Source organism: Conger conger, chromosome 8 (genome assembly GCF_963514075.1).
Source record: "Conger conger chromosome 8, fConCon1.1, whole genome shotgun sequence".
NCBI classification, from domain to species: Eukaryota; Metazoa; Chordata; class Actinopteri; order Anguilliformes; family Congridae; genus Conger; species Conger conger.
In genome coordinates this window covers 32,377,255-32,393,317 of record NC_083767.1, presented here as the reverse complement: position 1 = coordinate 32,393,317, position 16,063 = coordinate 32,377,255, and the positions used below count along the sequence as shown (strand labels likewise).

The window sequence follows — 16,063 nt, the reverse complement described above, 5'->3', positions numbered from 1 at the left end:
AACTTCTCAACTATGGCTGTTCCACCCCACCCCTCTAGCACTATTCAGCTGATAGCCATTGGATCTTTTGTGTCTGAAGAGTATCAGTAAGCATTCAGTTTATTTGTATGGTGCAGATTCATGACACTGGTTCTGCAGCTAATACCCAGTCCAGAGTTTGTTATTCTTTGGAATGTTATTAAAATACTGAAACTGGTAGAACAATACTGACACGTGCACACACACACACACAGACACACACATTTACACAGCCAGTGTGCTAACAGAGAAAGGCCGTGAAGTCTAATCCTTTAAAAAGGCAGAGAAAGTTTCTGATGAATACTGTCACACAAGGGCCCTGGCCTATGTTTCCACATGATTACAAACACAAAAGATAAAACATCCTGTTTTGACTATATGGCTCATTAGCACACTCCACCTTTACCCAGACTTCCTGTCTGCTGAGGGGAGGGGGCACAAAGAGAGGGAATCTACCAGGACAAAGGCCTCTGCGTGTGTGTGTGTGTGTGTGTGTGTGAGAGATAGAGAGAGAGTGAGAGAGAGAAAGAGAGAGAGAGAGAGTTTGAGCGCCTTTCGTGAATCGTTGTTGGTGTGTTTGGATATGCACATTTGTATGTGTGTGTGTGTGTGTGGGGGGGGGACAAAACCATGTGAAGTAAAAAGGAATAAAGAATAAGCCATAGATATTATGTCTTGCTCTTGCAGGGGAACAGAGAATACTCCCTCACACCAGGTATGTGCGTGTATCTGTGTGTCTGTGTGTGTGTGTGTGTGTGTGTGTGTGTGTGTGTATTCATACGACCGTGAGCACATGTGTATCTGTGTGTGTGCTGGCAGGAAATCATGGTTCTCATCCATCAAAATCAAGTCACCAGCCTGTCAGTCAAGAAGTCACGACACCCCCCACCCCCATCTTGATCTCCATGGACTACTTCACATGAGGAAGAGCTGGATTCCAGAGATGAAGCTCCAAACTGCTCGTTTCATTTGTTCCCCAAAACATTTGTATTACCCTAGTAATAGTCTCAAGACTATTTTGCACCCTACCGTACACACAGTACTACAGGAGAATGTTTGAAAATTGCAAGTCAGCCGGAGAAACGGTGACAGTGAATATTTGGAAATGTTTTGGTGCAGAAAAGGCAAATGGAAGGCTCAGAAACAACATAACAAAGTGAATTAAATCTCTTACACATGAATAGAGCTTCAAATGCTGTCACAGTACAATATAGCCAGCAAATTTATAATGGGAAATTTACAGATGTACTTAATTCACAGTTAGTTTAGGATGAATGCATTTAAACAAGGGCAGACATATAGCTAGCTAGAAAACACTTCTCAGTTTTACAAGGCAAACATTGAACTATTAAAACTGCGTAGTTAGTCTTGTCGCTGACTTGGAAACACCTCCGTCTGCATCTTGGTATCCAGCTATTACATATCCTGGATACGACCGCAAACAACATAATTGTAGGCATCTAGTGATTTGCATGCCTTAACTTTTTATTTTGTCTTCATGCTGTGTTTCTCCAGATGTAAACTTAGTTAAACTTCTAGTAATAAAATTATATAAAAAGGGATTGTTTGAATTTGCATTCATTCTTATGACCGCAAGATCAAATTCCTGGATCGATTGATTAATTCGATATATTATTAGGGAGACCTACCAGACACCAATTAATGCAAATATCTAATTAGCCAATCATGTGGCAGCAACTCAATAAATAAAAGCATGCATATGTGGTCAAGACATTCAGTTGTTGCTCAGACCAAGCATCAGAAGGGGGAAGTAATGCAAATATGTGACCACTTTCATTGTGGAATGACTGTTGCTGTGAGATGGGGTGGTCTGAGTATCTCAGAAACCGCTGATATCTTGAGATTTTCTTGCAAAGCAGTCTCATGGAGTGTGTACGTATAAAAATATTCTATACATTGTTACATTGTTGGCATTTGGCAGACGCTCTTATCCAGAGCGACATACAGCTGATTAGACTAAGCAGGAGACAATCCTCCCCTGGAGCAATGCAGGCCTTGCTCAAGGGCCCAACGGCTGTGCGGATCTTATTGTGGCTACACCGGGATTAGAACCACCGACATAACCACTACGCTGCGGGCCGCCCTGTTATACATGAATGATACATGAATGAACACCAAAGTTTACTGTTTAAGGGCTGAATACTGCTAGTTTTCTGTCTAAGCCCTGAAGGCCGTGGTTTATTACTGTGTAAGTGGTTAGCACTGTGTCTTTAATTCCACTGGGAAGGGACACACTCAGTAACCAAATTTGGCTTTAGTCATCTTTTAAGGTCAACATTTGGCACACCCATTGATAAATTGAGTAGTTGAGACTGCAAGAGAGAAACACAGACAGGCTAAGTCCAAGTCTGTGGCATCCAGGGCATTTAGAGACTCTGGGCCATTGATCAACACGAACAAAACAAATTCCTGGTTCGGTAGGAAATGGCCATACAGAAAACAGTTCTTGAATGTTCCAATTCTTTTCAGAAGCTATCCTTTTTCAATGGCTGTTGACCCACTTCCTCAAGGTTGGATCAGGGCTAAAATCAGACAGATAAATTGGATGGGTGAGATGAAAAAGTGAGATGAGTGATAATGCATGCTGCCTGGAAAATAAGTGCCTGCTGCTTATAGCCTTTCTAGAAAAAATTAACAGTTATGATATTGCATTGGGGAAAGGCAAGAAATCCAAAGCTTGATTTACTGTATTTTCATCTAGCCATTTTCCCCCATAATTCAACATTCGCTTTATAAATCTATTTTTCCCATAATTCAGCAGTGAGGCCACCCATTTGGGCACAGCACTTATGAGTGGGGAATAAACCAATGCTAATTAAACTGCCAATATGAACAGATACACGCATACACGGTTAGAGAAGACAAACTAATATATACCTAAACAACATATGCTCAGTAGTACAACTATTATCAACTGACAGTATTCCACAAGTACTGCACAGTCATTTAAATACATTTTCCTCAAAAATATGGACTAAGCTTTTAGTACCGTGAATTATATCTCATAAATCAGCAAATCTACTGTAAAAGCTGTAATAATGTTCTGTATATAAATATATGAAGACAAAAATGCTCCCAGGAATTGTACAGTGCAGTTTTTCATTCACAAGCCTAGTTCACCGTGACATTCCCACCCACCAGGAACATAACTCTCAGAGCTTCTGAGTAGGTGAAAGTACATTTTAGCTGTTTATTTTAGCCTCTTACACACTCTCCCTCTCTTCTTCATCCTCTGTTCTTTCCTTCCTTTAATGGCAATGGAAGGTATGCAATTAGAGAGGAACTTTCTTTTTTTTTTCCACCCAACAATTATGAAAGTTCTAAGAGAAAAGGGTCAGAGAGGTCAGATTCCGTAACTTTTGCAATCATGTGTGGAAAATTAAAAATTACTGGGGAGGCTCTTTGAGTGGAGAGAGACAGGGAGGGAGGGAGAGATGTAGTCCTTTTAAAGCTTTTCTGCGTTTAGGAGGAAACCAGCAGTCATTAGGCTACAGTTTAAAATAAATACCAAGACCTTTTTTTCTTTTTCTTTTTTAACTGTGACAAGACACACAAAGCCATGTCCCCCCCACCGCTGAAGTCCAGTTTCAATCAGGGAGGGAGGTTGCAAGTGAGAGAGAGAGATCATACTAAAATGCGCTCCTTAACGTCTGCATTTTTTATATAAAATTAGATAAGCCTAAGAAAAGAATTTAGAGATAATATAAAACATATTATACGTCAATACGATTGTAATTAAACTTGTACCGCAGAAAATACTGCAGAACAGTGTTCAGACAAAAGATCACCTCAGAAACAGCAATGAACACCAAACAGAGACAAGATAAAGGACAACACAAGGAAAGCAACAGGATACAAAAAAGATCAGGAAGTGACTTTCTGAAGGAAGGACTAAAATGTGTTGGCTACATGCATCAACAAAGGAGAGCAGAATTTGTTTTGGGGGGTAGTCAAAGAGACCTGCGTTCTCCCCACACTGGAGGAAGGTAACAAAAAGCCAAATGATTCTGGGGAATCAATTGTATTACAATAATTATATTAAAAGTAATATTCATTAGGGATTTCACAACAGCAAGCTAATTAGCATTGGCTACATTATCTGAGAACAGTGACATTTAAGAGCGCATTTTTTGACAGTTAGTCTGCCCTTCCTCTGATTGAAAAGTTCAGCTGCCTGCATAAAAAAATTGATACATTCAAACAAAATGGCAACATCAGGAGCAGACAGCCACCACTTTGAGTTTTCATTAGCGATCCATACAGAGAGTGAAGGGATAAAATCCAGAGACCCTGTTTAAAGGGGTAAACTAGAGATGGGCTCGACTAGTCGACTACTCGTTATGTAACTTCCTAGTCAACTAGTAAAATACTTGTCTAAATCTACAAATATTTTCTATATTCATACATCCTCTACATTCCTGAACAGAATATTGCAGGTACAAGTTGAATCCACAGGGTGGCGGTGGTGCTGCTGTGTTGTCTTTTGTTGAAGACATGCATTTTTTTTTAACTACGAGAAAGGCAAGATGGCAGGGTCCTCATTTAAACGAAGCATGACAATATTCTGCAAGGCTTGTGATACAAAGTTTACAAAAATACCAGCACAATAGGGAATCATCTGAAATTCAAACAAACTGCTGTGACTCTCAATAGTCCCATGGTCCGAGGAAAGACAAATAAAAAAAACCACATTCACTTGGGTTAGGTGCAAATGTATGTGTCAGACTGTACATTTTACTGTAGATTAATTTGTGATGAGACAATTGCTAGTTGACTACTGTGTTAGACTACTCGACTACTAAAGTAGTTGAAATGTAATAGTAGACTCACCACCCCTCAAAAATTCCCCCAGAAAGATTTGTTGACATTGACTAATCTATTGCCACGTGTTCCACCTGTCTCAATCTTTTAGCCCCTTGTTGTACTTTGGAGTTTACTCTAGGACTGTTGCATTCTTGGTACTGTAATTCCTGAATTTATTACTTACAGAGACTAGTTCATGGCTGTACGACTGTTTCTATGTGAATTGGACCCTATCCATCCTGTTCTTGTCCTAATGAGTTTGGTATGCACTTTTTGTATATCATTTTGGATAAAAGGATCAGATAAATGAAATGTAATATACAGTAATGTAATGGACCTGAATGCAATAACAGTAACACAACCTGATTTTGCCATCACACAGTGAGATAACTATACAATTAAAACCATTATTAACATCTTGCCTATTCCCACAGAAATAACCACGATCGTGTAATCAACATGAAAATAACTCTTGCTGCCATGTCAAAGTCCTTGTCTGTACATCGTCAATGGTAGGCTAGAAGGGGGCTCATCTGGAAGACACACATTTTGCTCACGTCTCGGGAGTAGATTTAGACCCTTTCTCCTTCAGAACAGGCACTGTTAAACCCCTCTGTCCGACCACAGTTAAATTACTGGGATTCTCAAAAGGACAGAAACTAACAGCATTACACTCAAAAAGCGCAGTATGTCAGGCTGGGGGAACGGAGGTGGTTTGGCAGGGGGATTAAGCCGGGAAGTGACATAAGGCTTAACTCGGGATAGGTGGAACACTGGATGGATGCGGCATAGGAGAGGTGGGAGGCAAAGTCAGATGGCCGATGTTGTCAGGACATGGGTAATGGTAAAGGGGCAGATTAATCTGGGGGAAAGTTTATGACAGAGAATGGAGGGGAATGTGTCTGGAGGACAGCCAAACCTTTTGGCCCAGGGTGTAGCGGTCTACAAACCTCTTAATCTCTGAGACGTGGCACAGAAGGGTGGTGTGGGGTCTCTTCCGGAGTACGTTGTACATGCAGTTGCAGAGGCTGGAACTTCCACATCCCTCCTCCACAGGGTACAAGAGTGGCTCATCGTCCAGAGAGCAGGCAAAAGGTGAAAGTGCCGTGGAGAAAACTGGAAGTGAATTGTGCGCATATTCAACCCAAGTTAGTCGGCTCAGGAATTCCTCCACAAGACAGCACACCATTTTCTCTAGCTCCTCAGTCTGCCCATTGGTCTGAGGATGGATGTTGGATGACAACTGGCCTTTGGCACTGATGAGCGCACAGAAGGACTTCCAGAAGTGACTGGACAACTGAGGGCCACAGTTCCGTGGTCACCTCTAGGGGCAGGCCTTACAGGCAGAAGATGTGGAGGAAGAGGAGCTTTCAGGAGGTGTCTTTCGAGGAGGGTAGCTTGGGTAACACCACAAAGTGAATACATTTGGGGAACATGTCCACAATGGTCAAAACCACAGACATACCCTTGGAAACCAGCAAGCCGGTGAGTCCAGAGCAACATGAGATCTGGACCAACGTGGAACAGTGGTTGGAGGAGTCCCAGAGCTCGCTGGTTGCTGGCCTTTCCCCGAACACACTCGGGGCATGCAGTGAAAAACTCTTGCATCTTGCTTGGTGGGCAGCCTCCAGAAACAGTGGTCCAGGAAGGCCAGGGTATGACTGACCCCAGGGTGACAGGCAAGAGAGGAGGAGTGAGCCCACTCCATGGTCTGAGACCAGATAGCTTTGCGCACAGACAGACGGTTGTGTTGTCAGGGGCTGGACAACTCCTCACGGCTTCTTCCACTGTGCTAATTATGTCCAGTTGGGAGTCGGTGAACAGGGTGCCAGGGAGGCAGGAGGGTGGTTGGCTCTTCATCTGCTTGAGGAGGTGGGAGAGCGCGTCAGGCTTGACATTCTTGGAGTTGGGCCGGTAAGTCAGGTAAGTCAAGTTCAACCTGAAACAGGGATCACTTGGCCTGGCAGGGATTAAGTCTTTTGGTCGACCTCAGGTACTCTTAGGCCAAAGTTGTGGTAGTCGGTCCTAATAACGAACGGGACAGGTATGCCTTCCAGTAGGTGGTGTCAATCTTCAAAGGCCAGCGTGACAGCGAGAAGCTCTTGGTTGGCAATGCAGTAGTTCCTCTCTGTGGGTATGAGGTGATGAGCAAAGAAGGTGCAGCGGTGCATGTTATTGTCTGGAGTTCTTCGTGACAGACGATTCTCGAGTAGGCACTGCAGGACTTGACGGATGTAGCGGACATGTTCCTCAAGGAAGGTTGAGAATATCAGGATGTCTTCCAAGTCGAGATCATATCTCTCAGAATGTCGGAGCATTAGTGAGGTTGAAAGGCATGACTATGTACTCATAGCGGCCACTGGGAGTGTTGAAGGCTGTCTTCCACTCCTCATGCTAGCAAATGCGAACCAGGTGATAGGCGTTGCATAGGTCTAGCTTACCAAAATTTTGAAGGCAGAAGAGATCAGCGGGGTAGCGATTCATCATGGTTATCTCATTGAGCCTTCGGTAGTCGATGGAGGGACAGAGTGACTTGTCCTTTTTCCACAAAGAAGAAACCCGGGAGTGGTGCAAGGTAGCAAGTTAATGGTGCAGTCATAGGACCGATGAGAAGGCAGGGAGAAGGCCTGGGACTTGCTAAAGATTTGGCCAATGTTTTGGTAGACGGCCGGAATGTAGAACAGGTCAGGAGGCGTTTCTTCTAGGTCTATCAATCTGTCCAGAGTAATGGGCAGCTCACAGATGGTCAGCTAATCTTGAATGTGCTCAGACAGTTATAGAAGGTGCTGTGTAGTGTGAAGTGGTCCCACCCAGCCAAGGCTGCTAGGGTCCGGAATTCAATGGTGTAATCCGATACAGAGCAGTTGTCTTGGTGGTCCCAGAGTTGGCACATGGCAGCAAGTCCAGAAGCTTTGTGGTCAAAGACCCTCTTCATGGCCTCTGCGAAGAGGGCAAAACTGTGGCTCTCCCAGCCAGCAGGGTGATAACATAGGCGACCCGGGAGCACTCGGTCTGGAAGGAATATAGTTGCAGCTTGAAGATGAGGGAGTACTAGGACAGGAAGGATCTGCACAAGTCAGGTTCACCAGCGTAGTGCTCAGGTGGGGGCAGACGGGGCTCCGGGTGGGCAAGGATGGTCTCTGAAACAGCGACTCTCGGGGAGCGAGTGGCTTGGTGAGAGGTTTGCCAGGTTCTGGTTCAGGGAGTAGAGTTCTGTTCCTGCATGCCCAGCCAGTCGCAGAGCCTCTTGGGTCGGCATTGGGTTCGCGGGTTCCATAACTGGCCATATTGTTCTGTCAGGCTTCAGAACAAAGGAACCAGTTGCAAACTTGAAGTATTTCCAATAAAAGTCTTTATTGAAAAACTGGCAGGTAAAATGGGTACAGTGGGAGCAATAATTATTTGATCCCTTGCTGATTTTGTAGGTTTGTCCACTTACAAAGAATGGAACTGTGTAGAATTTTAATCATAGGTACATTTTAACATTGAGAGACAGAATATCACAAAATAATGCACAATAACAACATCATATACATTTTATTAATTTAATATCATATTTTCACATGAAATAAGTATTTGATCCATAGAACAATAGGACTTAATACTTGGTGGAGAAACCTTTGTTGACAAGCACAGAGGTCAGACATTTGTTGTAGTTTTTCACCAGGTTTGCACAGATCTTGGGAGGGATTTTGGTCCACTCCTCTTTGCAGATCCTCTCCAAATCCTTAAGGTTCCGAGGCTGTCGCTTGGCAACTCGAAGCTTCAGCTCCCTCCACATATTTTCGATGGGATTTAGGTCTGGAGACTGGCTAGGCCACTCGAGGACCTTAATATGCTTCTTTTTGAGCCACTCCTTTGTTGCCTTGGCCGTATGTTTTGGGTCATTGTCATGTTGGAAGACCCATCCATGACCCATTTTCAGTGCTCTCACTGAGGGAAGGAGGTTGTCGCCCAAAATTTCCTGGTACATGGCCCCATTCATCCTCCCCTCGATACGGTGAAGTCCTCCTGTCCCCTTAGCTGAGAAACACCCCCAAAGCATAAGGTTTCCCCCTCCATGCTTCATGGAGATGGTGTTCTTGGGGTTGTACTCAGCATTTCTCTTCCTCCAAACACGGCGAGTCAAGTTGATGCCAAATAGCTCTATTTTGGTCTCATCTGACCAGATCACCTTCTTCCAAGCCTCCTCTGGATCACCCAGGTGTTCTTTGGCAAACTTCAGACGGGCCTGTACATGTGCCTTCTTCAGCAGAGGATTTTAATCCTTCACGGTGTAGTGTGTTACTGATGGTTCTCTTCGTGACTGCGGTCCCAACTGCCTTCAGGTCATTAACAAGCTCCTCCTGTGTAGTACTGGGCTGATCCCTGACCTCTCTCATGATCATTGATATCCCACGATGCGAGATCTTGCGTGGAGCCCCAGACGAGGGAGATGGGGGTGACTTTGTGTTTCTTCCATTTTCTAATAATAGTTCCAACAGTTAACTTCTCACCAAGCTGCTTGCTTATTTTCTTGTAGCCCATCCCAGCCTTGTGCAAGTGCTGCCCATGGTGGAAACGTTGGAATCTGATTGATTGTGTGGACAGGTGTCTTTTATACAGCTACATAACGATGTAACGAGTTTACACAGGTGTTTTGGGTAATGAGTTGAGATTAGGAGTGCTTCTTAATGGAAAACTAACTGGTCTGTGGGAGCCATAATTATTGCTGATTGGTAGGGGATCAAATACTTATTTCATGCAAAAATACAATAAGAAATTTATAAAATGTATATGATGTTGTTATTGTGGATTATTTTGTGATACTCTGTCTCTCAATGTTAAAATGTACCTATGATTAAAATTCTACACAGTTCCATTCTTTGTAAGTGGGCAAACCTACAAAATCAGCAAGGGATCAAATAATTATTGCTCCCACTGTAAAGGCCAGATGCGGGCAGATGGAGATGGTAACACAGTTTGTAATCAATAATCCAGGCAGGGGTTAACCGGGAATAAGCAAAGGAAATGCAAAATGTAGTTGCAGTCACAGGCAAAATCCAAAGTCAGAAACCAGGAATCCAAACAAAGTCCAAACAAAGCGGGTCAAACATGAACAGAGGGAGAATCTAAAAGGTACACAAAACAGGTTGAAAGGCAGGCAGGCAGATCAGACAGAGAAAAACCTAGAGAGAATGGTAGGAGCACACTACAATCAGGCAAAGAACATACAAAATAGACAGGTATAATAGACAGCTAACAAGGGGAAATAATGATCAGGTGTGCACAATAATCAGGAAGTGAAAAACAGGTGAAACTAATGTATGGAATTAATGAACAGAAAACAGAACTACAGTGGTCACAGAGAGAAACAAAAGGTGAAACACTGGGGACTTAAAAAGAATACGGAGACCGAAAACACAGATCATGACACAGTAAGCTGTTCAATATTACAAAAATATACAGGCTGAAATTAGCATAATTTTCAGAAAGTCCCTAATTAAAGGAACACAGAAACAAAGAGAACCAAATAACGGAAATATACGCCTTCTATACTGTGAAACATTAAAGCAAAACAAACATACATTGGGAAATGAAAAGGCACAATATATCCATATGCAACTGGCAAAGATTGAGGAGTCAATAAATTAATCTTAAGTAATCCATCCAGTGGTCAGTACATGTTGTTTGAAGTACAGTCAGCATAGAGAGGGCTGTACTAGTTTGCAGTTAGGGCTGGTACAGCCCTGTCTATGCATACTGTACTTCAAATACCATATACACACCACTGGGTGGATTCATTTATTGACTGCTCAAATTTGCCAGTTACTTATGGATATATTGTGCCTTTTTTTTCGAGTGTATGTTTGCATTGCTTTATCGCTTTATCAAACTTCATTTCACAGTGGGTATGAGGTGGCTCATTTTATTTGCCCCTAAAGCAATACAAACTCCTTTTATGCATCTGTTTCGATGACAAACATCCTGATGCTGTATCTGACCAAAATATTCAATTTTGGTCTGATTTGGCCAATTATGATTGAATGAAGGTGATGAGATCAGATGAGAGTGAATTAAATGTTTTGGTCAGAAACAGCATTGGCATGTTTGGTGTCAAAACACAGATGCCTAGAAAGAGAGGGACCTCATACCTACTTTGCATTTTGGTGGAGGGTCAGTCAAGTTTTTAGGTCCAGGGGCACTGGTTTTAATGGATTCAGGCAATTTTCGCTGACAACTTGGTTGCCTCTACCACACGACTGAGACTTGGCTGTAGGTAGACTTTCCAGCAAGACAATGACCAAAGGAATTCCTCAAAATCCAGATACAAAAATGATTCTGAACAAAATCCACGTTCTGCAATGGCCATCAAATCCAATCAAAACCTGAAGAGGGCAGTTGATAAGCACAAACCCAAGAATGTGAAGGATCTTGCAAGGATCTGCATTGAGGAATAGTCAAAAATCCCTCCAAACGTGTTCTATAACCCTGTCAAGCATTACAGGAAAAGACTGCATGCTGTTAACGCACAGTTAACGTACATTGTTTTTCACGTTGGCATTTTAAGTTTCTCTGAATAATTATACTGCTTATTTTTAATGTATTTTTGTACATTGCCAGTCAGGGGTACCAATAATTCTAGAGCTCACTGTTTATATGGCACTGAAAATACTTGTTGATTCAGAAAGAGTAGACGGTTATCTGGTTTAAAGGATTGACATATAAGTGACACACATTTAGTTTGGCGCCCCTTGCTGCTAGGTATTGGGAACTATCAGTGTGGAGCCCTGTATATGGACCTCTCATATTACATCAACTGCTACCCTGGGCCACAGTGTTCATTCCTGTATTCAAAGACCAGCTCTCTCCACACAAAAATGTATATGACCACAAAACAATTCCCGATTGTGAATAGACTGCATAAACCTAAATAGTGTGACAGTCACCCAGCCTGTTCAGAGTCACAATATTACACAATTTATTCAATGTACATACCCCTTAGCCACAGTCTATGACAGAAAATAGAAATCAAACAGTTCACCCATCCTCCGCGACACTGTCCAGCACCCTCTCTGCTTCTCTCAAATTCAATTGGCTTTATTGGCATGGATGGAAATCAACTAAAGCAATACAATCTACAAATATAGCTGCAAAGCAGCGATTCACGGGGTCCAAGCACACCGTGCAATGCTGGAGAAGGCCAGTGAAGGCAAAACCAATGATGTACCTACAACAGCCCCTAGTGCTCCCAAGGTACAAGCCATGACTTAATTCTGACTTTCAGAATTTTCATCGGAAAATATGATTGGAAATCATTTTGCCATCTTTCAACTTAGAAACCTTTCCTTCACAATTTCTATACCAAGTGGGGCAAAGTGTTTGTCTACCTAATACCACCTTCATTGGACTTTTAGATTGAAGATTTTAAGTATTCTCTCTTCCAGGCTAACAATGCTAAATGACCAATTATTTTTATATTGTCCACGTTTTTCAAGCTATTCACTCCATTCAAGTTTTATATTGTTCAGAAAGTCATGGCCTTTGATGATTCAAGACCAAATGTGATGTCCGTTGTTTAAATGGAGATGCCCAGATGGGTCAATTGAATTAAGTCACCATTTAGGCAATTTTTGATGCATCAACTATTGCTTCACAATTTATTTAGATGATAGCCACCAAATCTTGAAATGTTTTTCTGAAAATTCTAAATGGCACAAAATCTAAAATAAATATAGCCGCAAAACACAGGCTCCAAGCACATAGTGCAATGCTGTACAAGGCCAAACCAATGAGAGCTACAGCACCCCCTACTGCCCCCTTGGTACTGCCAAGTCATAATTGTAATGACTTACAATTATGACCTAATGCTCATTTTCTTACAAAAATAGGACTGTCTATCTTTTCACCATCTTTCAACTTCTTGATGGGATTTATGCTTCATGAAGAACATTTTTAAGTATTATTTGTCCAGGCTAACAATGCTAAATGAGAAATTATTTTACAGGCCATGTTTTTCAAGCTAATCACTGCTTTCATATTAGCCTTGTTCAGAATGTCATTGCCTTTGATGTAGAGCATGAAGTTTGACATTTTCAAACATGCTCTATAGCTTACGAGGCCAATTTGTGTCATATTGTAATAGACCACAATTTCACATACTTAACATGCCTATCAAGTTTCAAGAGTTTTCACAAGAACGTTTGGGAGATATAAGTATACAAAGTGACACAAGGAACAATATTTTTTACACACTTAAGTGTGCACTGGAATTATGCCACACTTCCCCTTTGATCAATGAAGACGTCCTATTATCAGTTGGTAGTGCTATAATAATGAATTTATATTGGCATGTGGATGTCATTATGGTCCAGCACTGAGCATACATGTGCCCTATCAAGCACTTCAAACAATGCACAGTGAAATTGTGTCACACCTCCTTTTTCAGCAGCATTTGACCAAAAATGGCTGTAGCATAAACACTTTAACATCATGCTGAATGAATTTGGCATGCATGTTAAGAATCCTCTAGGAGGAGAATCAAAAAGTATTATATAACCCTAGCTTCCTATTATCAGCTAGTGCAGGGGTCGGCAACCCTGGTCCTGGAGAGCCGCAGGGTGTGCTGGCTTTCGTCTCCACCTGAAAATAAGCAAGCGACTCAGACCCAAGAAACCAGGTGAGGTGAGTTAACTGTGTAATCAACGGCTTTCATTGATCAATTAATGCCAAGCAACAACGAAAGCCAGCACACCCTGCGGCTCTCCAGGACCAGGGTTCCCGACCCCTCAGCTAGTGGTACTATGATAGTGAGCCGTTATTGGTAAATGAATGTGATGACACTCCAACAATGAACATATGTGCAACGTTTCCATCAATCAATGTACAGTGGAGCAGTGGACCATTGTGCAGCACTGGAAATTCAACACCTTGCCACACCGTGTATAAAAACTTCCTTTGCAACTTACCATCATGAATATTTCACATCATGCTGTGCAAATGTTGTCTGAATTTCAATCACCCCCTAAAAGTATTGGAACAGCACCCCAATTGCTTTGCTTTTGCAATATACTGAATACATTTGGAGTTGAGAAAAAGATGAACATGAGTCAGAGTTCAGGATTTCAGCTTTTCTTTCCTGGTATTTACACCTAAATGTGTTAAACTACTTAGAAAATAGCACCTTTGGTATCAGACCACCCAATCTTTAGGTGAGCAAAAGCATTGGAACAGAGAGTATTTAAGTAAATAAAAGTAAATAACACATAATATTTGGTAGCATATTCCTTGCTGCATCAAGCCTGCGACCCTTCGACATCACCAACTGTTGCATTCTTATTTTGTGATGCTTTTCCAGGCTTTTACTGCAGCCTCTTTTCTGTTTTTTTTTTTTTTTGGGGGGGTTCCCCTTCAATCTCCTTTTCAGGAGGTGAAATTGCATGCCCAATTGGGTTAAGGTCTGGTTATTGATTTGGCCAGTCTAAAACCCTTCCCTTTTTTCTCCCTAATGAAGTCCTTTGTTGTGTTGGCTGTGTGTTTTGGGTCATGGTCTTACACAATGAATTTCCTCCCAATTAGTTTGGATGTATTTCTCTGTAAATTGGCAGACAGAATATTTTTGTAGACTTCTGAATTCATCCTGCTGCTACCATCATCAGTTACATCATCAATAAAGATGAGTGGGGCCACTCCAGAAGCAGCCATGCAAGCCATGACACTTCCTCTACAGTGCACAGATGAGCTTGTATGTTTTGGATCATGAGCAGATGTATATCCTCACTTTGGCCTTTCCATGACTTTGCTAGAGGTTAATCTTAGTCAGCATAATTTACGGCTGAATCTAGTCCCACCCCCCCCCCACCCCCCAATTCCCATAGAGATCCATAAAAATGCAAAGAGTTTTAGTATCGCTTGTAAGATAAACGATATCCAGACTCTGATGATATTGATAGGTCAGGACGTTATGGCATGGAAAATAATTAAATCTATGATTTCGTTAATTTCCCCAATTATTTTTGAGCCCATACAATTGGGGGCTACGTGGTAGACCAGGGGTTCCCAAACTTCTTCATGCCAAGGACCGCTTAACAGAATAGCATCATGAATGGATGGATTTCTGATCCAATTAATCCATTGTCCAGCCCTGGGAAATAGTTGCTAAAATATTCCTTCAGATGCGTCAGATGCAACAATATTAGAGGCCAGACACTGTCTGCGGTGACACTGGATGTTGCAAGCTCCTGGTGAGTGGGAACAATTCCTTCATCCAGCTTTCTCTCCCAAAGTCAGATTTTTTGCACGAATGCTTGAAAATCTTGCTATCTTGCAAATTCAGTAAGCTGAGATCACGGCCCTGCATGTTCTGATTAAGGGCATTTAAAAGGTGGAAGTACGACAAGTATGCAAGCTTCAGAACCCACGATCCGTTGTCAAAACAGGGAGCAAATTGGGAGTTCTCAGATACGAGAAATTCACGCAACTCTTTGAGTTCAAACACTCGTTTGAAAATTGCCCCTCGAGACAGCCTGCGGACATCAGAATGCAGTACAAGACTTTCGAAATTGGCACCCATGTCATGACAAAGTTTAGCAAACATTCTGTGTTTGTGGGGAAGTGTTTTGATAACTGTTGACAATTTTAGCAACATCTTGAAGCACTTGTCCTCCACTCGTTTGGCGACAAGTGCTTCACAATGAAGCGTGCCCACAGAATCTGGAGCTTTGGCCTTTATTAATGCTACGACTCTGCTGTGCTTGCCTGTCATGGCAGCAGCGCCATCCATACACACCCCCATGCAATGAGACCAGTCAATTGAATGAACACGTAGAAAACTCAAATGTCCTGGCCAAGTTTCCTCCCCTCAATGGCAGAATAGAAGCTCCTCAACAAACTTTTCATCTCTAATAAATCTAACATAAACAAGAAGCTGTGCTGCATTAGCTACGTCTGCGCTGTCATCCAATTGTAATGCGAAGAACGGGCTGTCCTTTAACTGTTCAAGTAGTTGCTCTGTTACGTCCTCAGCCATGTCCAATATGTCTACACACTGTATTGTCTTCCCCAATTGTGCGGGGTTTCTTCGCACAGGCGATGTGATACCATGCCAAAAAAGACACCTTCAATGGCCTCTCTGAAGCCGTCACTTGCTGCGTGAAAGCGCTCGCTTGTTTCGTCAGCAATGCTGCTTTTCTTTTGAAGACGTCCGTATGTTTTCCGACATCATTAGGATGTTTTTGCTCTA

General features: G+C 42.4%; 1 protein-coding gene across 3 annotated transcripts in view; it reads right to left on the bottom strand.

Moving 5' to 3' along the window:
- afg2a (AFG2 AAA ATPase homolog A) overlaps window positions 1-16,063 on the bottom strand; it is a 119,392-nt gene that overhangs the window by 64,607 nt on the left and 38,722 nt on the right. The window contains exon 15 of one of the 3 annotated variants that reach the window (XM_061252105.1): window positions 2,528-2,561. The exons of the other annotated variants lie outside the window; for them this stretch is intronic. Coding sequence (XP_061108089.1) covers window positions 2,556-2,561 — 6 coding nt within the window. The 3' untranslated portion in view covers window positions 2,528-2,555. Of the gene's footprint in view, window positions 1-2,527; window positions 2,562-16,063 lie in introns of those variants that run through there. 3 annotated transcript variants of the gene reach the window in all.